Genomic DNA, 23351 nt, shown 5'->3' with positions numbered 1-23351 from the left:
CTTCACGTCCAGTGTTGGGAAGGTCAGGCATCGCAACCGACACAATTGGACTCTCCTTGTGGATTTGGGATTTCAAAGAACGCACAGTTCTTTGCGGTGCTTTTGCCAGCTTGAGTCTTTTCAGTTTTCTAGCGAGAGGCTGAGTGCTTCCATCCTCATGTGAAGCTGAACCACTAGCCATGAACATAGGCCAGGGCCTCAGCCGTTCCTTGCCACTCCGTGTGGTAAATGGCATATTGGCAAGTTTACGCTTCTCCTCCGACAATTTTATTTTAGGTTTTGGAGTCCTTTTTTTTACTGATATTTGGTGTTTTGGTTTTGACATGCTCTGTACTATGCCATTGGGCATCGGCCTTGGCAGACGACGTTGCTGGCATTTCATCGTCTCGGCCATGACTAGTGGCAGCAGCTTCAGCACGAGGTGGAAGTGGATCTTGATCTTTCCCTAATTTTGGAACCTCAACATTTTTGTTCTCCATATTTTAATAGGCACAACTAAAAGGCACCTCAGGTAAACAATGGAGATGGATGGATTGGATACTAGTATACAATTATGGACGGGCTGCCGAGTGCCGACACAGAGGTAGCCACAGCCGTGAACTACCGCACTGTACTGTGTCTGCTGCTAATATATAGACTGGTTGATAAAGAGATAGTATACTCGTAACTAGTATGTATGTATAAAGAAAGAAAAAAAAACCACGGTTAGGTGGTATATACAATTATGGACGGGCTGCCGAGTGCCGACACAGAGGTAGCCACAGCCGTGAACTACCGCACTGTACTGTGTCTGCTGCTAATATATAGACTGGTTGATAAAGAGATAGTATACTCGTAACTAGTATGTATGTATAAAGAAAGAAAAAAAAACCACGGTTAGGTGGTATATACAATTATGGACGGGCTGCCGAGTGCCGACACAGAGGTAGCCACAGCCGTGAACTACCGCACTGTACTGTGTCTGCTGCTAATATATAGACTGGTTGATAAAGAGATAGTATACTCGTAACTAGTATGTATGTATAAAGAAAGAAAAAAAAACCACGGTTAGGTGGTATATACAATTATGGACGGGCTGCCGAGTGCCGACACAGAGGTAGCCACAGCCGTGAACTACCGCACTGTACTGTGTCTGCTGCTAATATATAGACTGGTTGATAAAGAGATAGTATACTCGTAACTAGTATGTATGTATAAAGAAAGAAAAAAAAACCACGGTTAGGTGGTATATACAATTATGGACGGGCTGCCGAGTGCCGACACAGAGGTAGCCACAGCCGTGAACTACCGCACTGTACTGTGTCTGCTGCTAATATATAGACTGGTTGATAAAGAGATAGTATACTCGTAACTAGTATGTATGTATAAAGAAAGAAAAAAAAACCACGGTTAGGTGGTATATACAATTATGGACGGGCTGCCGAGTGCCGACACAGAGGTAGCCACAGCCGTGAACTACCGCACTGTACTGTGTCTGCTGCTAATATATAGACTGGTTGATAAAGAGATAGTATACTCGTAACTAGTATGTATGTATAAAGAAAGAAAAAAAAACCACGGTTAGGTGGTATATACAATTATGGACGGGCTGCCGAGTGCCGACACAGAGGTAGCCACAGCCGTGAACTACTGCACTGTACTGTGTCTGCTGCTAATATATAGACTGGTTGATAAAGAGATAGTATACTCGTAACTAGTATGTATGTATAAAGAAAGAAAAAAAAACCACGGTTAGGTGGTATATACAATTATGGACGGGCTGCCGAGTGCCGACACAGAGGTAGCCACAGCCGTGAACTACCGCACTGTACTGTGTCTGCTGCTAATATAGACTGGTTGATAAAGAGATAGTATACTTACTAATATTATATACTGGTGGTCAGGTCACTGGTCACTAGTCACACTGGCAGTGGCACTCCTGCAGCAAAAGTATGCACTGTTTAATTTTAATATAATATTATGTACTCCTGGCTCCTGCTATAACCTATAACTGGCACTGCAGTAGTGCTCCCCAGTCTCCCCCACAATTATAAGCTGTGTGAGCTGAGCAGTCAGACAGATATATAATATATATATAGATGATGCAGCACACTGGCCTGAGCCTGAGCAGTGCACACAGATATGGTATGTGACTGACTGAGTCACTGTGTGTATCGCTTTTTTCAGGCAGAGAACGGATATATTAAATAAACTGCACTGTGTGTCTGGTGGTCACTCACTATATAATATATTATGTACTCCTGGCTCCTGCTATAACCTATAACTGGCACTGCAGTAGTGCTCCCCAGTCTCCCCCACAATTATAAGCTGTGTGAGCTGAGCAGTCAGACAGATATATATAATATTATATATAGATAATAGATGATGCAGCACACTGGCCTGAGCCTGAGCAGTGCACACAGATATGGTATGTGACTGAGTCACTGTGTGCTGTGTATCGCTTTTTTCAGGCAGAGAACGGATTATAAATAAAAGTGGTGGTCACTGGTCACTATCAGCAAAACTCTGCACTGTACACTACTGAGTACTCCTAATGCTCCCCAAAATTAGTAAATCAAGTGTCTCTCTAATCTATTCTAATTCTAAACGGAGAGGACGCCAGCCACGTCCTCTCCCTATCAATCTCAATGCACGTGTGAAAATGGCGGCGACGCGGGCTCCTTATATAGAATCCGAGTCTCGCGATAGAATCCGAGCCTCGCGAGAATCCGACAGCGTCATGATGACGTTCGGGCGCGCTCGGGTTAACCGAGCAAGGCGGGAAGATCCGAGTCGCTCGGACCCGTGAAAAAAAACATGAAGTTCTGGCGGGTTCGGATTCAGAGAAACCGAACCCGCTCATCTCTAATGGATAGATTGTGTTTTTAGTTTTGTATAAAGGACGGGGAATGTTAGGGGAATTTGGGAATCCACCTGAGACGCTAGCAGACGTGCTGCGTGTGAATACCGAATTTCCCCTTGAGACGATCGTCCTGAGATTCCCCGATCCAGAGTGCTCAAGTGATGCTACAATATTCGGTAAGATATTGATGTAGTTTCTTGATATTATACCTATATTTATGATTATGTATTAATACCTGACGAAAATACTATAAGAACTAATAAATTATTTACTATTGAGACTAGAGATGTGCACTTGAAATTTTTCGGGTTTTGTGTTTTGGTTTTGGGTTCGGTTCCGCGGCCGTGTTTTGGGTTCGACCGCGTTTTGGCAAAACCTCACCGAATTTTTTTTGTCGGATTCGGGTGTGTTTTGGATTCGGGTGTTTTTTTTAAAAAAACACTAAAAAACAGCTTAAATCATAGAATTTGGGGGTCATTTTGATCCCAAAGTATTATTAACCTCAAAAACCATAATTTCCACTCATTTTCAGTCTATTCTGAATACCTCACACCTCACAATATTATTTTTAGCCCTAAAATTTGCACCTAGGTCGCTGGATGACTAAGCTAAGCGACCCTAGTGGCCGACACAAACACCGGGCCCATCTAGGAGTGGCACTGCAGTGTCACGCAGGATGGCCCTTCCAAAAAACCCTCCCCAAACAGCACATGACGCAAAGAAAAAAAGAGGCGCAATGAGGTAGCTGTGTGAGTAAGATAAGCGACCCTAGTGGCCGACACAAACACCGTGCCCATCTAGGAGTGGCACTGCAGTGTCACGCAGGATGGCCCTTCCAAAAAACCCTCCCCAAACAGCACATGACGCAAAGAAAAAAAGAGGCGCAATGAGGTAGCTGTGTGAGTAAGATAAGCGACCCTAGTGGCCGACACAAACACCGTGCCCATCTAGGAGTGGCACTGCAGTGTCACGCAGGATGGCCCTTCCAAAAAACCCTCCCCAAACAGCACATGACGCAAAGAAAAAAAGAGGCGCAATGAGGTAGCTGTGTGAGTAAGATAAGCGAACCTAGTGGCCGACACAAACACCGGGCCCATCTAGGAGTGGCACTGCAGTGTCACGCAGGATGGCCCTTCCAAAAAACCCTCCCCAAACAGCACATGACGCAAAGAAAAAAAGAGGCGCAATGAGGTAGCTGTGTGAGTAAGATAAGCGACCCTAGTGGCCGACACAAACACCGTGCCCATCTAGGAGTGGCACTGCAGTGTCACGCAGGATGGCCCTTCCAAAAAACCCTCCCCAAACAGCACATGACGCAAAGAAAAAAAGAGGCGCAATGAGGTAGCTGTGTGAGTAAGATAAGCGACCCTAGTGGCCGACACAAACACCGTGCCCATCTAGGAGTGGCACTGCAGTGTCACGCAGGATGGCCCTTCCAAAAAACCCTCCCCAAACAGCACATGACGCAAAGAAAAAAAGAGGCGCAATGAGGTAGCTGTGTGAGTAAGATAAGCGAACCTAGTGGCCGACACAAACACCGGGCCCATCTAGGAGTGGCACTGCAGTGTCACGCAGGATGGCCCTTCCAAAAAACCCTCCCCAAACAGCACATGACGCAAAGAAAAAAAGAGGCGCAATGAGGTAGCTGTGTGAGTAAGATAAGCGACCCTAGTGGCCGACACAAACACCGTGCCCATCTAGGAGTGGCACTGCAGTGTCACGCAGGATGGCCCTTCCAAAAAACCCTCCCCAAACAGCACATGACGCAAAGAAAAAAAGAGGCGCAATGAGGTAGCTGTGTGAGTAAGATAAGCGACCCTAGTGGCCGACACAAACACCGGGCCCATCTAGGAGTGGCACTGCAGTGTCACGCAGGATGGCCCTTCCAAAAAACCCTCCCCAAACAGCACATGACGCAAAGAAAAAAAGAGGCGCAATGAGGTAGCTGTGTGAGTAAGATAAGCGACCCTAGTGGCCGACACAAACACCGTGCCCATCTAGGAGTGGCACTGCAGTGTCACGCAGGATGGCCCTTCCAAAAAACCCTCCCCAAACAGCACATGACGCAAAGAAAAAAAGAGGCGCAATGAGGTAGCTGTGTGAGTAAGATAAGCGACCCTAGTGGCCGACACAAACACCGGGCCCATCTAGGAGTGGCACTGCAGTGTCACGCAGGATGGCCCTTCCAAAAAACCCTCCCCAAACAGCACATGACGCAAAGAAAAAAAGAGGCGCAATGAGGTAGCTGTGTGAGTAAGATAAGCGACCCTAGTGGCCGACACAAACACCGGGCCCATCTAGGAGTGGCACTGCAGTGTCACGCAGGATGGCCCTTCCAAAAAACCCTCCCCAAACAGCACATGACGCAAAGAAAAAAAGAGGCGCAATGAGGTAGCTGTGTGAGTAAGATAAGCGACCCTAGTGGCCGACACAAACACCGGGCCCATCTAGGAGTGGCACTGCAGTGTCACGCAGGATGGCCCTTCCAAAAAACATTCCACAAACAGCACATGACGCAAAGAAAAATTAAAGAAAAAAGAGGTGCAAGATGGAATTGTCCTTGGGCCCTCCCACCCACCCTTATGTTGTATAAACAGGACATGCACACTTTAACCAACCCATCATTTCAGTGACAGGGTCTGCCACACGACTGTGACTGAAATGACGGGTTGGTTTGGACCCCCACCAAAAAAGAAGCAATTAATCTCTCCTTGCACAAACTGGCTCTACAGAGGCAAGATGTCCACCTCATCATCATCCTCCGATATATCACCGTGTACATCCCCCTCCTCACAGATTATCAATTCGTCCCCACTGGAATCCACCATCTCAGCTCCCTGTGTACTTTGTGGAGGCAATTGCTGCTGGTCAATGTCTCCACGGAGGAATTGATTATAATTCATTTTAATGAACATCATCTTCTCCACATTTTCTGGATGTAACCTCGTACGCCGATTGCTGACAAGGTGAGCGGCGGCACTAAACACTCTTTCGGAGTACACACTTGTGGGAGGGCAACTTAGGTAGAATAAAGCCAGTTTGTGCAAGGGCCTCCAAATTGCCTCTTTTTCCTGCCAGTATAAGTACGGACTGTGTGACGTGCCTACTTGGATGCGGTCACTCATATAATCCTCCACCATTCTTTCAATGGTGAGAGAATCATATGCAGTGACAGTAGACGACATGTCCGTAATCGTTGTCAGGTCCTTCAGTCCGGACCAGATGTCAGCATCAGCAGTCGCTCCAGACTGCCCTGCATCACCGCCAGCGGGTGGGCTCGGAATTCTGAGCCTTTTCCTCGCACCCCTAGTTGCGGGAGAATGTGAAGGAGGAGATGTTGACAGGTCGCGTTCCGCTTGACTTGACAATTTTGTCACCAGCAGGTCTTTGAACCCCAGCAGACTTGTGTCTGCCGGAAAGAGAGATCCAAGGTAGGCTTTAAATCTAGGATCGAGCACGGTGGCCAAAATGTAGTGCTCTGATTTCAACAGATTGACCACCCGTGAATCCTTGTTAAGCGAATTAAGGGCTCCATCCACAAGTCCCACATGCCTAGCGGAATCGCTCCGTGTTAGCTCCTCCTTCAATGTCTCCAGCTTCTTCTGCAAAAGCCTGATGAGGGGAATGACCTGACTCAGGCTGGCAGTGTCTGAACTGACTTCACGTGTGGCAAGTTCAAAGGGCATCAGAACCTTGCACAACGTTGAAATCATTCTCCACTGCGCTTGAGACAGGTGCATTCCACCTCCTATATCGTGCTCAATTGTATAGGCTTGAATGGCCTTTTGCTGCTCCTCCAACCTCTGAAGCATATAGAGGGTTGAATTCCACCTCGTTACCACTTCTTGCTTCAGATGATGGCAGGGCAGGTTCAGTAGTTTTTGGTGGTGCTCCAGTCTTCTGTACGTGGTGCCTGTACGCCGAAAGTGTCCCGCAATTCTTCTGGCCACCGACAGCATCTCTTGCACGCCCCTGTCGTTTTTAAAAAAATTCTGCACCACCAAATTCAAGGTATGTGCAAAACATGGGACGTGCTGGAATTTGCCCATATTTAAAGCACACACAATATTGCTGGCGTTGTCCGATGCCACAAATCCACAGGAGAGTCCAATTGGGGTAAGCCATTCCGCGATGATCTTCCTCAGTTGCCGTAAGAGGTTTTCAGCTGTGTGCGTATTCTGGAAAGCGGTGATACAAAGCGTAGCCTGCCTAGGAAAGAGTTGGCGTTTGCGAGATGCTGCTACTGGTGCCGCCGCTGCTGTTCTTGCGGCGGGAGTCCATACATCTACCCAGTGGGCTGTCACAGTCATATAGTCCTGACCCTGCCCTGCTCCACTTGTCCACATGTCCGTGGTTAAGTGGACATTGGGTACAACTGCATTTATTAGGACACTGGTGAGTCTTTTTCTGACGTCCGTGTACATTCTCGGTATCGCCTGCCTAGAGAAGTGGAACCTAGATGGTATTTGGTAACGGGGGCACACTGCCTCAATAAATTGTCTAGTTCCCTGTGAACTAACGGCGGATACCAGACGCACGTCTAACACCAACATAGTTGTCAAGGCCTCAGTTATCCGCTTTGCAGCAGGATGACTGCTGTGATATTTCATCTTCCTCGCAAAGGACTGTTGGACAGTCAATTGCTTACTGGAAGTAGTACAAGTGGGCTTACGACTTCCCCTCTGGGATGACGATCGACTCCCAGCAGCAACAACAGCAGCGCCAGCAGCAGTAGGCATTACACTCAAGGATGCATCGGAGGAATCCCAGGCAGGAGAGGACTCGTCAGAATTGCCAGTGACATGGCCTGCAGGACTATTGGCATTCCTGGGTAAGGAGGAAATTGACACTGAGGGAGTTGGTGGGGTGGTTTGCGTGAGCTTGGTTACAAGAGGAAGGGATTTACTGGTCAGTGGACTGCTTCCGCTGTCACCCAAAGTTTTTGAACTTGTCACTGACTTATTATGAATGCGCTGCAGGTGACGTATAAGGGAGGATGTTCCGAGGTGGTTAACGTCCTTACCCCTACTTATTACAGCTTGACAAAGGCAACACACGGCTTGACAAATGTTGTCCGCATTTCTGGTGAAATACTTCCACACCGAAGAGCTGATTTTTTTTGTATTTTGACCAGGCATGTCAATGGCCCTATTCCTCCCACGGACAACAGGTGTCTCCCCGGGTGCCTGACTTAAACAAACCACCTCACCATCAGAATCCTCCAGGTCAATTTCCTCCCCAGCGCCAGCAACACCCATATCCTCCTCATCCTGGTGTACTTCAACACTGACATCTTCAATCTGACTATCAGGAACTGGACTGCGGGTGCTCCTTCCAGCACTTGCAGGGGGCGTGCAAATGGTGGAAGGCGCATGCTCTTCACGTCCAGTGTTGGGAAGGTCAGGCATCGCAACCGACACAATTGGACTCTCCTTGTGGATTTGGGATTTCGAAGAACGCACAGTTCTTTGCGGTGCTTTTGCCAGCTTGAGTCTTTTCAGTTTTCTAGCGAGAGGCTGAGTGCTTCCATCCTCATGTGAAGCTGAACCACTAGCCATGAACATAGGCCAGGGCCTCAGCCGTTCCTTGCCACTCCGTGTGGTAAATGGCATATTGGCAAGTTTACGCTTCTCCTCCGACAATTTTATTTTAGGTTTTGGAGTCCTTTTTTTACTGATATTTGGTGTTTTGGATTTGACATGCTCTGTACTATGACATTGGGCATCGGCCTTGGCAGACGACGTTGCTGGCATTTCATCGTCTCGGCCATGACTAGTGGCAGCAGCTTCAGCACGAGGTGGAAGTGGATCTTGATCTTTCCCTAATTTTGGAACCTCAACATTTTTGTTCTCCATATTTTAATAGGCACAACTAAAAGGCACCTCAGGTAAACAATGGAGATGGATGGATACTAGTATACTTATGGATGGACTGCCGAGTGCCGACACAGAGGTAGCTACAGCCGTCGACTACCGTACTGTGTCTGCTGCTAATATAGACTGGATGATAATGAGATGAAATCAATATATATATATGTATGTATATATAATATCACTAGTACTGCAGCCGGACAGGTAGATAATATATTTATTAGGTAATGATGACTGATGACGGACCTGCTGGACACTGTCAGCTCAGCAGCACCGCAGACTGCTACAGTAAGCTACTATACTATAGTAGTATGTACAAAGAAGAAAGAAAAAAAAAAACCACGGGTAGGTGGTATACAATTATGGATGGACTGCCGAATGCCGACACAGAGGTAGCTACAGCCGTGGACTACCGTACTGTGTCTGCTGCTAATATAGACTGGATGATAATGAGATGAAATCAATATATATATATGTATGTATATATAATATCACTAGTACTGCAGCCGGACAGGTAGATAATATATTTATTAGGTAATGATGACTGATGACGGACCTGCTGGACACTGTCAGCTCAGCAGCACCGCTGACTGCTACAGTAAGCTACTATACTCTATAGTAGTATGTACAAAGAAGAAAGAAAAAAAAAAACCACGGGTAGGTGGTATACAATTATGGATGGACTGCCGAGTGCCGACACAGAGGTAGCTACAGCCGTGGACTACCATACTGTGTCTGCTGCTAATATAGACTGGATGATAATGAGATGAAATCAATATATATATATGTATGTATATATAATATCACTAGTACTGCAGCCGGACAGGTAGATAATATATTTATTAGGTAATGATGACTGATGACGGACCTGCTGGACACTGTCAGCTCAGCAGCACCGCAGACTGCTACAGTAAGCTACTATACTATAGTAGTATGTACAAAGAAGAAAGAAAAAAAAAACCACGGGTAGGTGGTATACAATTATGGATGGACTGCCGAGTGCCGACACAGAGGTAGCTACAGCCGTGGACTAACGTACTGTGTCTGCTGCTAATATAGACTGGATGATTGATAATGAGATGAAATCAATATATATATGTATGTATATATAATATCACTAGTACTGCAGCCGGACAGGTAGATAATATATTTATTAGGTAATGATGACTGATGACGGACCTGCTAGACACTGTCAGCTCAGCAGCACCGCAGACTGCTACAGTAAGCTACTATACTCTATAGTAGTATGTACAAAGAAGAAAGAAAAAAAAAACACGGGTAGGTGGTATACAATTATGGATGGACTGCCGAGTGCCGACACAGAGGTAGCTACAGCCGTGGACTAACGTACTGTGTCTGCTGCTAATATAGAGTCTAGACTGGATGATAAATTATTGATAATGAGATGAAATCAATATAATATCACTAGTACTGCAGCCGGACAGGTACTATATATATTTATTATGTAATGACTGATGACGGACCTGCTGGACACTGTCAGGTCAGCACAGCACCGCAGACTGCTACAGTAAGCTACTATAGTAGTATGTATAAAGAAGAATGAAAAAAAAAAAACCACGGGTAGGTGGTATACAATATTATATATATATATATATTATATACAATTATATATATATATATATATATATATATATTAAACTGGTGGTGATTGATTATTAAACTGGTGGTCACTTCAGGTCACGTTGCAACTTGCAACTAGTACTCCGAGGCCTAAGCAGACAATCACAAAATATATTTTCTCTATCGTCCTAAGTGGATGCTGGGGTTCCTGAAAGGACCATGGGGAATAGCGGCTCCGCAGGAGACAGGGCACAAAAAAGTAAAGCTTTTACCAGATCAGGTGGTGTGCACTGGCTCCTCCCCCTATGACCCTCCTCCAGACTCCAGTTAGATTTTGTGCCCGAACGAGAAGGGTGCAATCTAGGTGGCTCTCCTAAAGAGCTGCTTAGAGAAAGTTTAGCTTAGGTTTTTTACTTTACAGTGAGTCCTGCTGGCAACAGGATCACTGCAACGAGGGACTTAGGGGAGAAGTAGTGAACTCACCTGCGTGCAGAGTGGATTTGCTGCTTGGCTACTGGACACTAGCTCCAGAGGGACGATCACAGGTACAGCCTGGATGGTCACCGGAGCCGCGCCGCCGGCCCCCTTGCAGACGCTGAAGAGAGAAGAGGTCCAAAATCGGCGGCTGAAGACTCCTGAGTCTTCATAAAGGTAGCGCACAGCACTGCAGCTGTGCGCCATTTTCCTCTCAGCACACTTCACACAACAGTCACTGAGGGTGCAGAGCGCTGGGGGGGGCGCTCTGAGAGGCAAATAAAAACCTTATTAGAGGCAAAAAATACCTCACATATAGCCCACAGAGGCTATATGGAGATATTTAACCCCTGCCTAACTTCAAAAATAGCGGGAGACGAGCCCGCCGTAAAAGGGGCGGGGCCTATCTCCTCAGCACACAGCGCCATTTTCTCTCACAGAAAAGCTGGAGAGAAGGCTCCCAGGCTCTCCCCTGCACTGCACTACAGAAACAGGGTTAAAACAGAGAGGGGGGGCACTGATTTTGGCGATATTGTATATATATAAAAGATGCTATAAGGGAGAAACACTTATATAAGGTTGTCCCTATATAATTATAGCGTTTTTGGTGTGTGCTGGCAGACTCTCCCTCTGTCTCCCCAAAGGGCTAGTGGGTCCTGTCCTCTGTCAGAGCATTCCCGGTGTGTGTGCTGTGTGTCGGTACGTGTGTGTCGACATGTATGAGGACGATGTTGGTGAGGAGGCGGAGAAATTGCCTGTAATGGTGATGTCACTCTCTAGGGAGTCGACACCGGAATGGATGGCTTATTTAGAGAATTACGTGAGAATGTCAACACGCTGCAAGGTCGGTTGACGACATGAGACGGCCGACAATCTATTAGGACCGGTCCAGGCGTCTCAGAAACACCGTCAGGGGTTTTAAAAAACGCCCATTTACCTCAGTCGGTCGACACAGACACAGACACGGACACTGAATACAGTGTCGACGGTGAATAAACAAACGTATTTCTCATTAGGGCCACACGTTAAGGGCAATGAAGGAGGTGTTACGTGTTTCTGATACTACAAGTACCACAAGAAAGGGTATTATGTGGGAGTGGAAAAAACTACCTGTAGTTTTTCCTGAATCAGATAAAATAAAATGAAGTGTGTGATGATGCGTAGGGTTACCCCGATAGCAAATATTGGCGTTATACCCTTTCCCGCCAGAAATTAGGGTACGTTGGGAAACACCCCTTAGGGTGATAAGGCGCTCACACGCTTATCAAGTGGCGTTACCGTCTCCAGATACGGCCGCCCTCAAGGAGCCAGCTGATAGGAAGCTGGAAAAATATCCTAAAAAGTATATACACACATACGGTGGTTATACTGCGACCAGCGATCGCCATCAGCCTGGAGATGCAGTGCTGGGTTGGCTTGGTCGGATTCCCTGACTGAAAATATTTTATTCATGTAGAGCATTTAATAGGATGCATTCTATATATATGTATGTGAGATGCACAGAGGGATATTTGCTCTCTGGCATCAAGATAAGTGCGTTGTCCATATCTCCCAGAAGATGTCAGGGACACGACAGTGGTCAGGTGATACAGATCCCATACGGCAGATGGAAGTATTGCTGTATAAAGGGAAGGAGTTATTTGGGGGTCGGTCCATCGGACCTGGGGACCACAGCAACAGCTGGGAAATCCAACCTTTTTTACCCCAAGTTACATCTCAGCTAAAAAAGACACCGTCTTTTCAGCCTCAATCTTTCCTTTCCCATGAGGGCATGCAGGCAAAAGGCCAGTCATATCTGCCCAGACATAGAGGTAAGGGAAGTAGACTGCAGCAGGCAGCCCTTTCCCAGGAAAAGAAGCCCTCCACCGAGTCTGCCAAGTCCTCAGCATGACGCTGGGGCCGTGCAAGCGGACTCAAGGTGGGGGGGTAGTCTCAAGAGTCTCAGGGCGCAGTGGGATCACTCGCAAGTTGACCCCTAGATCGTACGAGTATTATCCCAGGGGTAAAGATTGGAGAGTCGAGACATCTTCTCCTCGCAGGTTCCTGAAGTCTGCTTTACCAACGGCTCCCTCCGACAGGGAGGCAGCATTGGAAACAATTCACAAGCTGTATATCCAGCAGGTGATAATCAAAGTACCCCTCCTACGACAAGGAAAAGGGTATTATTTTTCCACACTATATTGTGGTACTGAAGCCAGACGGCTTGGTGACACATAGTCTAAATCTAAAATGTTTTGAACACTTACATAAAAGGTTCAAATCGAGATAAAGTCACTCAGAGCAGTGATAGCGAACCGGAAAAAAGGGGACTATATGGTGTCCCTGGACATCAAGGATTACCTCCATGTCCAAATTTTGTCCTTCTCATCAAGGGTACCTCTGGTTCGTGGTACAGAACTGTCAATATCAGTTTCAGACGATGCCGTTTGAATTATCCACGGCACCCCGGGCCTTTTTACCAAGGTAATGGCCGAAAAGATGTTTCTTCAAAGAAAAAAGGCATCTAAATTATCCCTTACTTGCACGACCTAAAAAGGGCAAGTTCCAGAGAACAGTTGGAGGTCGGAAGAGCACTATCTAAAGTAGTTCTTCGACGGCACGACTGGATTCTAAATATTCCAAGAATCGCAGCTGTTTTCCGACGATACGTCTGCTGTTCCTAGGGATGATTCTGGACACGGTTCAGAAAAAGGTTTTTCTTCCCGAGGAAAAAGCCAAGGAGTTATCCGACCTGTCAGGAACCTCCTAAAACCAGGAAAGGTGTCTGTACATCAATGCACAAGAGTCCTGGGAAAAATGGTGGCTTTTTACGAAGCAATTCCATTCGGCAGATTCCATGCAAGAATTTTCCAAAGGGATCTGTTGGACAAATGGTCAGGGTCGCATCCTCAGATGCACCTGCGAATAACCCTGTCGCCAAGGACAAGGGTATATCTTCTGTGGTGGTTGCAAAAGGCTCATCTATTGGAGGGCCGCAGATTCGGCATACAGGATTTGATCCTGGTGACCACGGACGCCAGCCTGAGAGGTTGGGGAGCAGTCACACAAGGAAGAAACTTCCAGGGGGTATGGACGAACCTGGAAAAGTCTCTTCACATAAACATTCTGGTACTAAGAGCAATCTAAAATGCTCTAAGCCAGGCGGAACCACTCCTGCAAGGAAAACCGGTGTTGATTCAGTCGGACAACATCACGGCGGTCGCCCATGTAAACAGACAGGGCGGCACAAGAAGCAGGAGTGCAATGGCAGAAGCTGCCAAGATTCTTCGCTGGGCGGAGAATCACGTAATAGCACTGTCAGCAGTGTTCTTCCCGGGCGTGGACAACTGGGAAGCAGACTTCCTCAGCAGACACGATATTCACCCGGGAGAGGGGGGTCTTCATCCAGAAGTCTTCCACATGCTAATAAACTGTTGGGAAAGACCAATGGTAGACATGATGGCGTCTCGCCTCAACAAGAAACTGGACAAGTATTGCGCCAGGTCAAGAGATCCACAGGCAATAGCTGTGGACGCACTGGTAACACCTTGGGTGTACAAATCAGTATATGTGTTTCCTCCTCTGCCTCTCATACCAAAGGTATTGAAGATTATACGGTGAGGAGGAGTAAGAACAATACTAGTGGCTCCGGATTGGCCAAGAAGGACTTGGTACCCGGAACTTCAAGAGTTGGTCACGGACGACCCGTGCCCTCTACTTCTGAGAAGGGACCTGCTACAACAGGGTCCCTGTCTCTTTCAAGACTTACCGCGGCTGCGTTTGACGGCATGGCGGTTGAACGCCAGATCCTAAAAGGGAAAGGCATTCCAGAAGAAGTCATTCCTACCTTGATTAAGGCAAGGAAGGAAGTCACCGCGAAACATTATCACCGCATTTGGCGAAAATATGTCGCGTGGTGCGAGGATCGGAGTGTTCCGACGGAGGAATTTCAACTGGGTCGTTTCCTACATTTCCTACAATCAGGATTGTCTATGGGTCTCAAATTGAGATCTATTAAGGTTCAAATTTCGGCCCTGTCAATATTCTTCCAAAAAGAATTGGCCTCAGTTCCTGAGGTACAGACTTTTGTTAAAGGAGTACTGCATATACAGCCTCCTGTGGTGCCTCCGGTGGCACCGTGGGATCTAAATGTAGTTTTAGATTTCCTCAAATCCCATTGGTTTGAACCATTGAAAAAGGTGGATTTTAAATATCTCACATGGAAAGTGACTATGTTACTGGCCCTGGCTTCCGCCAGGAGAGTATCTGAATTGGCGGCTTTATCTTATAAAAGCCCTTATCTAATCTTCCATTCGGATAGGGCAGAACTGAGGACTCGTCCGCATTTTCTCCCTAAGGTGGTATCAGCGTTTCACCTGAACCAACCTATTGTGGTGCCTGCGGCCACTGGCGACTTGGAGGACTCCAAGTTGTTGGACATTGTCAGAGCCTTAAAAATATACATTTCAAGGACGGCTGAAGTCAGAAAATCTGACTCGCTGTTGATACTATATGCACCCAACAAGTTGGGTGCCCCTGCTTCTAAGCAGACGATTGCTCGTTGGATTTGTAACACAATTCAACTTGCTCATTCTGTGGCAGGCCTGCCACAGCCTAAATCTGTTAAGGCCCATTCCACAAGGAAGGTGGGCTCATCTTGGGCGGCTGCCCGAGGGGTCTCGGCATTACAATTCTGTCGAGCAGCTACGTGGTCGGGGGAAAACACGTTTGTAAAATTCTACAAATTTGATACCCTGGCAAAAGAGGACTTGGAATTCTCTCATTCGGTGCTGCAGAGTCATCCGCACTCTCCCGCCCGTTTGGGAGCTTTGGTATAATCCCCATGGTCCTTTCAGGAACCCCAGCATCCACTTAGGACGATAGAGAAAATAAGAATTTACTTACCGATAATTCTATTTCTCGGAGTCCGTAGTGGATGCTGGGCGCCCATCCCAAGTGCGGATTATCTGCAATACTGTACATAGTTATTGTTAACAAATTCGGGTTATATTGTTAAGGAGCCATCTTTAAGAGGCTCTTTCTGTTATCATACTGTTAACTGGGTTTAGATCACAAGTTGTACGGTGTGATTGGTGTGGCTGGTATGAGTCTTACCCGGGATTCAAATTGCCTCCCTTATTGTGTACGCTCGTCCGGGCACAGTACCTAACTGGAGTCTGGAGGAGGGTCATAGGGGGAGGAGCCAGTGCACACCACCTGATCTGGTAAAAGCTTTACTTTTTTGTGCCCTGTCTCCTGCGGAGCCGCTATTCCCCATGGTCCTTTCAGGAACCCCAGCATCCACTACGGACTCCGAGAAATAGAATTATCGGTAAGTAAATTCTTATTATTATACTGGTGGTCAGTGTGGTCACAACAATGGCAGTGTGGCACTGACTCTGGCAGCAAAAGTGTGCACTGTGACTGTACGTTATATGTACTCCTGAGTCCTGCTCTCAGACTCTAACTGCTCCCCACTGTCAGTGTCTCCCCCACAAGTCAGATAATACACTTACAGTCACACTATCTATTATCTAATCTAGTATAAATATCACTTCAGCAAGTAGTATAGTAGTATACAGTATAGTAGTACTCCTCCTAATAATGCTCCCCAAAATACTGTGTCTCTCTCTTCTCTAAACGGAGAGGACGCCAGCCACGTCCTCTCCCTATGACTCTCAATGCACGTGTGAAAATGGCGGCGACGCGCGGCTCCTTATATAGAATCCGAGTCTCGCGATAGAATCCGAGCCTCGCGAGAATCCGACAGCGTGATGATGACGTTCGGGCGCGCTCGGGTTAGCCGAGCAAGGCGGGAAGATCCGAGCCTGCTCGGACCCGTGTAAAAAACCTGAAGTTCGGGCGGGTTCGGATTCAGAGGAACCGAACCCGCTCATCTCTAATTGAGACATAAAAGTGTTGTTTGTTTTGCTGCATTAAAGTGTAAGCCTGTTCTGGGCAACAGTGAGCGCAGAATGTATTGAACAATCTCACACACCCTAGTTCTATACAGCAAGACATTTTTGGCGTAGTCGGCAGGATCTATGTTTTCTTATATCTCGGTGTAGGATACTGACAGTGTAAAACGCTTTTGTACAGTGGTGGGTCCTGGCCAGACTTACCTCTGTGCAAAGTTTTGTCAATTGGCAGGTTGCCAAGTTTTCGCCGATATATAACAACATAGCACGGTAAGGATGTTTCGTAAGGAAAAAAAGGCTGGAGCGGAGCAAATCACCGTCCCAGGGTGGACTGAAAGTCCCTACAATATTATAGCACAGGAGTTGTTAACGTCAGGTTTAGCAGAATCATGGGATGGGAAACTCAAGAATGCAGAACCCCTCGATGTTGTATATGTACTTGAGGGGGTCCCTGCCAAGGCAGGTGATGTAATGGCGCTGGGAAGACGGTGCTGGATACTAGTATCAGCATACCGTAAAATGCACCAAAGATATGAGCAGTTACAATCACGTTATTTAGATATAGAACAAACAGTAATTGAACAACAAGGAAAGATAGGATTGTTACAGTGCAGCAATGAGATGTTATCAGAAAAAGCCCAGAATTATCAGATTGTTGCAGAGAAGGCTGCTGTCAAAGTAGCCCAGAACAAATATAAAAAAAGAAAGGGAAGGGTAAACACCCGAAAAGTACGAGCAATTATTGCTTCTGCCGATCTTCAATGGGATCCCGATATATGGGATGGTGATGTATGGGATAGTAGTAGTGAGGAGGAGGAAGAGGACAAGGGGGGATGGGATCCTCCCAATCCTGTCATTGACCCTCCTGGGGCAAATGTTTGTCCTGTCTCGCGCAGGCAATTAACTAAGGTTGCAGAAGGTGGAGGGCAGGCAGTCCTCAAAGAGAAAATTATACTGCAAGATTTCACTCAAAATGAAGTTCTGGAACTATTGACCAAATTTTCACAACGCCCCGGGGAAGGCGTCCTTACCTGGCTGGTCCGTTTGGTAGAGGATGGCGCTGGAGGGATTGATGTAGATAGACAAGATGTTGCAAAATTTGAAGCCTACTGCTCCTCCCGAGGAACTGGAAGATTCAGAGGGTGATGCATAGGTAGCCAGCCAAGCCCCTGTATGGGTTCGTCATGATGAGAGACCTTATGTCAAATTAGGAATCCATTGGTCACGGGGCAATGTACAAGAGGTCCCCGCGTTAATTGACACAGGGGCGGAGGCTATCCTAATATATGGAAATCCCAATAGATTTAAAGGACCCCGAATTAAAATTGCAGGGTTGGGGGGGTCGAGTAACTGAAGGGGTACAGGTGGAAATACCTCTAAAAATAGGAAATTTACCTATTAAGAAATGCAGAGTACTAATAGTACCCATTAGAGAATATATTATAGACATTGATGTTTTAAAAGGACTGACCCTTTATTTAGATACAGAAAAATTTAGTTTTGGAGTCAGAAGTAATTGTATTCAGGCCAGACCTATTGTGGTGGGAAAAGTAAAAATGCCCCCAGTACATGTCCCACCTGCAACTAAATTAATTGCAATGAAACAATATCGTATACCGGGGGGCCATCAAGAAATAAGCGAAACCATTAAAGAATTAATGGATACAGGAGTGGTACGATATACCACTACTGCTTGGAATAATCCAATTGCTATTGGGCATTAGTGGATACTGAACAGTTAACAATAGGACACTCTGTATTGATGAGACCACGCATACCAATTATGCAATGGATAATGTCTAATCCAAAGTCAAATAGGATAGGGCATGCCCAAGAACAGAGTATTATAAAATGGAAATGGTATATTTCAGAAAGGGCAAAACAGGGAGAGGCATCCTTACATGAAAAAATTGCAGAAATTCCAGTAGATGGAGTGAGTACAGCTTCTCCTCAAGAACAGATGGAAGAATCACCAATAAAATGGGGTAAACCTTATTCTGAGTTAAGCGACAAATCTCAATGTCACACATGGTTTACAGATGGATCTGCACGTTATGTTGCGGGAAGAAGAAAGTGGAGATCAGTTGCGTTTAATCCCCGCATGTCTAGAAATAGAAGGGGAAGGAAAGAGTAGCCAATATGCTGAATTATTTGCAGTATATTTGGCCCTTAAACAGGAAATTGAAGGTGAATGTAATATTTATACTGATTCATGGTCAGTAGCCAATGGATTAGCCACATGGATGATGAGCTGGAAGAAACATGATTGGAAAATTCATGGGAAAGAGTTATGGGGAAAGGAAGTCTGGGAGGACATTGAAGTTATCACTAAACAAACAAAAGTAACTGTATTCCATGTTGATGCACATGTACCATTAGACTCACTTGAACGTTTGTTTAATTCACAAGCAGATGCACAAGCCGCCATTGCTAAGTCATCTCATGAGCCAGTGGCAGGAGAGACGAAGGAATTGGAATCATGGTTGCAGGGTACAGCCCTTTGGGCACACCAAAAGAGTGGACATCTGGGAGAAAAGGCAACTTACAGGTGGGCGCAAGAAAGGGGTATTCCCCTCACATTGGACATTGTGAAATCTGTGATTTTACGGTGTCCCTTGTGTCAACACTCCCAAAAGAGGGAAGTGCCCCATACTGTAATGGGCCATATTGGAAGAGGTAAGTTACCTGGACAAATCTGGCAGATGGACTTTATTGGACCCCTGCCAGAAAGTCGAGGGTGTAAATTTGCATGTACAGCAGTAGATACATACTCAGGATTAATGGTAGCTTTCCCCTGTAAGACTGCTATACAATGGAGCACTATTAGGAACCGACCATTGACAGAATCCACAACTCCTCTGATGAGGATGTTGACCCCCAATTTATCAATCAAGGCAGCACATAAAGTAGAAAGCCTTATTTATTGGAAAATTCACGAAAAGGCGATAGAACCGTACAGAGCTACGCCCATGTCGGCAGGGTTGGACATGTATGCTATAAACCCTGATGTTATTGTTCCTTATGGGATTAAGGTTATGCCTACTGGGATAGGTTGCAAAATGCCTTCTAATCATTATGGACAGTTGTCAACCCGTTCTAGTATGGCCAAGAACGGAATAATAGTGATAGGAGGAGTAATTGACCCCGACTATCAAGGAGAAATTAAAATAGTTGTGATGAATTTGAGCCCAGACCCCTGCGTAATCTGTGAAGGGGACCGAGTGGCACAATTGTTAATAATACCCATTTTGATAGAGCCTATCCAATTGGGAGAAGCTCCAACCGAACTTACTGTTCGAGGAGACAAAGGTTTTGGTTCATCTAACACTGTGAATGTAGGAGCTAAAATCTGGGAACAGAAGCCTCAAGGGCCGCCTGAACCGGCTGAGGTTATAGCTGTGGGAAAAGACAGAGTACTCTTAATAATGAAACCAGGACAAGAGAAATGGGAATATGTACCTCAAGAAAAATGTTATTTGCGAGAGTAACTTACACTGATTTTGTACCTATAGATTGTCGTGAGGCTCAGTCTTGGAATCCTTGGAATTGTATTATTGATCGTCCCCTCTAGTACATGGACACCTGGATTGAAGACAGAGAAACGAGAGTTGCATAGTGTACGGTGGGGATGGAACAATGCCACCATACCAAGAACCCAAGATAATTTCACTTGTCAGGCCAATCAGCGCTGTACTAATATAGTAAATATAACAATTCCAGGAACGATGTGGGCTGGACCGCCTGATCCACAAAGAAACAGATATCGACCTACATTTGCCTTACATCAGTCAGAAGGCAATATCACAATTAATGCTGCAGTAAATATAAGTTGCTGCTCCAAACCTTATAGGTTCCGATTTCTCCCTAAAGAAGAGAAGAATAAAGAATATAAGAATTGTTCTAAACAAGGAGCAACCACATTTCGGTTAGCTGTAAAAGACGTTTTAATTTTGGTATGTCATAATGCTACTGAAATAAAAAATCGAACGTGGTGGGCACAAGATTTAATGTTTATTGATATCAATGCATCACGAATCGATATTGGACATGTTAAAATATTACCATCTACATGTGAAAATGTAGGTACACAAGCTCAAAAGACTGTGTTAGTCACACAAGTTGTTTTCCCTCCCAATAATAGACAATGTATATCCCGGCAACGACGTGCCTGGTATGATACATTGTTGGGAGGATATGGGACTCTAACAGGAGTATTAAATGGGATAGATATTGAAACATTAGCCAATAGGATGCATAGCGCCGGTAGTAAATTAAATGACGGACTTGCATTACAAGCAAAATGGATGCCTACTATTTTTGAGCCAGCCAAAATATCGGCTGGAATAGATACTTTAATGAACCAGCTAATTAATGCTAGTAATGATTTTGCTGTTGGATTTGATACCAACATTACTAAATTTAGAAATTGGACCGTCTGTACACTACAGACTATGTATGAGCAACAACAAAAAGGCGTTATGCAAACTATGCTAATGACCGGAAATGAACAAGTATGGAGAACAATTTTTAATACAAGTGTGTCCAGGGACGCTTGGATACACTTGGAAGCTGCTAAAATGATTTGTAATGACACCATATGCCAAGGTATTTTAACTATGTATAATGTAACCAAAGTTATTCAAATGTGTAAATATATTGTAATGCCTTTGTTGTTAGGACCATCTGGTGGAGAATGGTACTGGTTCCCCACTATGAAAGGAGAATATATAGATGAGAATAATAGAACTCATGATTTGAGTATTTGTACACCCACTTTACAAGGCAAGATATGTAGAGTACAATCCGCAGTTTATGAACCTTGCTTATTAGAGAATGGAGTAAATTTATGTAAATGGATAGTTCTACCTTTGTCATATACAATGATGATGGAGGTAGCCCCACAAGAAGTATGTTTGGTAACTGATACACCAGCCATACCTGGAATGGTAGTTCCATTTTCCGGATGTATTAGTAATGTTAGTTCCTTAACCTGGGAAAATGAGACATTTATATTGTATGCTGACCGTGAAGAACATGTTACAAAATATTGGAGTTCACAAAATTTAAGTATTCCCCAATGGGATTTGAAGTTAGATAAACTACATACAATTATGAAACAATCCAAAGTTATTGAAGATCATATCAAATATCTAAATCAATCTATTGTAACTCATCAAGTGACAACAACAATAATTGCTGATCAATTACAGAAAATTGGTTCTGATGTCCAGGATGCAACTTCTCATCATTGGTGGGACTTGTTTACTGGATATTCTCCGTCTGCATCCAATATGCTAAATTTTCTGATACATCCTGTTCTCATACTGTGTACAATAATAATAATTTTATCTATTTGGAACTGTGTGGTATTTTACCGCATATGTTGTAAACGACAAAAGGTTGTAATGGCAAGTTATGCGTTATAATTGGAATCAGTCAAGGGCCGTTTGTGATACGAGTGTGATATGAAAGGGTGAGAGTGGGGTTTTCTGACTGACTTCCATTTTGTGCCGCAGTAACTATGCCACATAATGACAAGAGAATAGCAAGGGTGTTTGTCTTATGAAAGGGTGTTTGTCTCATGCTAGAAGAAGGATTCTTAGAATAGACAAGGACTCGTGTTGTTATTTTCAGTTTGTTATAGACAAGGACTCAAGTTGTCATTTTCAGTTAGATAAGATGTTTCAGAACCTCCGGAATGTACCCACATATGGATAGATTGTGTTTTTAGTTTTGTATAAAGGACGGGGAATGTTAGGGGAATTTCGGAATCCAACTGAGACGCTAGCAGACGTGCTGCGTGTGAATACCGAATTTCCCCTTGAGACGATCGTCCTGAGATTCCCCGATCCAGAGTGCTCAAGTGATGCTACAATATTCGGTAAGATATTGATGTAGTTTCTTGATATTATACCTATATTTATGATTATGTATTAATTTAATACCTGACGAAAATACTATAAGAACTAATAAATTATTTACTATTGAGACATAAAAGTGTTGTTTGTTTTGCTGCATTAAAGTGTAAGCCTGTTCTGGGCAACAGTGAGCGCAGAATGTATTGAGCAATCTCACACACCCTAGTTCTATACAGCAAGACAGGACCCCACGCAATTTTTTCCCCCGAAAATTAACACTTTCCCACCCCTTCCCACTGATATACATGCACGGATCTCATGGATCCGTGCATGCCTATCCAATCACGGATATAAAAAGCAGGTCTGTTTTTTTTTAGCACTTTTTTACGAGTTGTAATTTTTCACGGCAGTGTTTTTTTTTTTTTTGCTTTGCACTTCTTAGTACAGGTTGAGTATCCCATATCCAAATATCCGAAATACGGAATATTCCGAAATACGGACTTTTTTGAGCGAGAGTGAGATAGTGAAACTTTTGTTTTCTGATGGCTCAATGTACACAAACTTTGTTTAATACACACAGTTATTAAAAATATTGTATTAAATGACCTTCAGACTGTGTATATAAGGTGTATATGAAACATAAATGAATTGTGTGAATGTAAACACACTTTGTTTAATGCACAAAGTTATAAAAAATATTGTATTAAATGACCTTCAGGCTGTGTGTATAAGGTGTATATGAAACATAAATGAATTGTGTGAGTGTAGATACACTTTGTTTAATGCACAAAGTTATAAAAAATATTGGCTAAAATGACCTTCAGGCTGT

General features: G+C 44.9%; 2 protein-coding genes across 7 annotated transcripts in view; both read left to right on the top strand.

Moving 5' to 3' along the window:
* The first annotated feature begins 2911 nt into the window (after nucleotides 1-2911).
* LOC134989402 (uncharacterized) lies at nucleotides 2912-22090 on the top strand. Its single transcript, XM_063950607.1, has 3 exons — nucleotides 2912-3018; nucleotides 19077-19212; nucleotides 20177-22090. Exons 2-3 carry the CDS (start codon nucleotides 19144-19146, stop codon nucleotides 22088-22090), a joined length of 1983 nt encoding a protein of 660 aa, XP_063806677.1. The 5' UTR covers nucleotides 2912-3018; nucleotides 19077-19143.
* LOC134993908 (olfactory receptor 52E4-like) overlaps nucleotides 21534-23351 on the top strand; it is a 186371-nt gene continuing 184553 nt past the window's right edge. For all 6 annotated transcript variants that reach the window (XM_063950913.1, XM_063950912.1, XM_063950911.1 and 3 more), the window contains exon 1: nucleotides 21534-22545. Coding sequence is in view for 1 of the 6 variants with exons in the window: in XM_063950910.1 (XP_063806980.1) it covers nucleotides 22531-22545 (15 nt within the window). In the remaining 5 variants the exon portion in view is untranslated. The remainder of the gene's footprint in view (nucleotides 22546-23351) is intronic.

This window comes from Pseudophryne corroboree, chromosome 2, assembly GCF_028390025.1.
Source record: "Pseudophryne corroboree isolate aPseCor3 chromosome 2, aPseCor3.hap2, whole genome shotgun sequence".
NCBI classification, from domain to species: domain Eukaryota; kingdom Metazoa; phylum Chordata; class Amphibia; order Anura; family Myobatrachidae; genus Pseudophryne; species Pseudophryne corroboree.
This window is presented reverse-complemented; position numbering and strand designations above follow the sequence as displayed.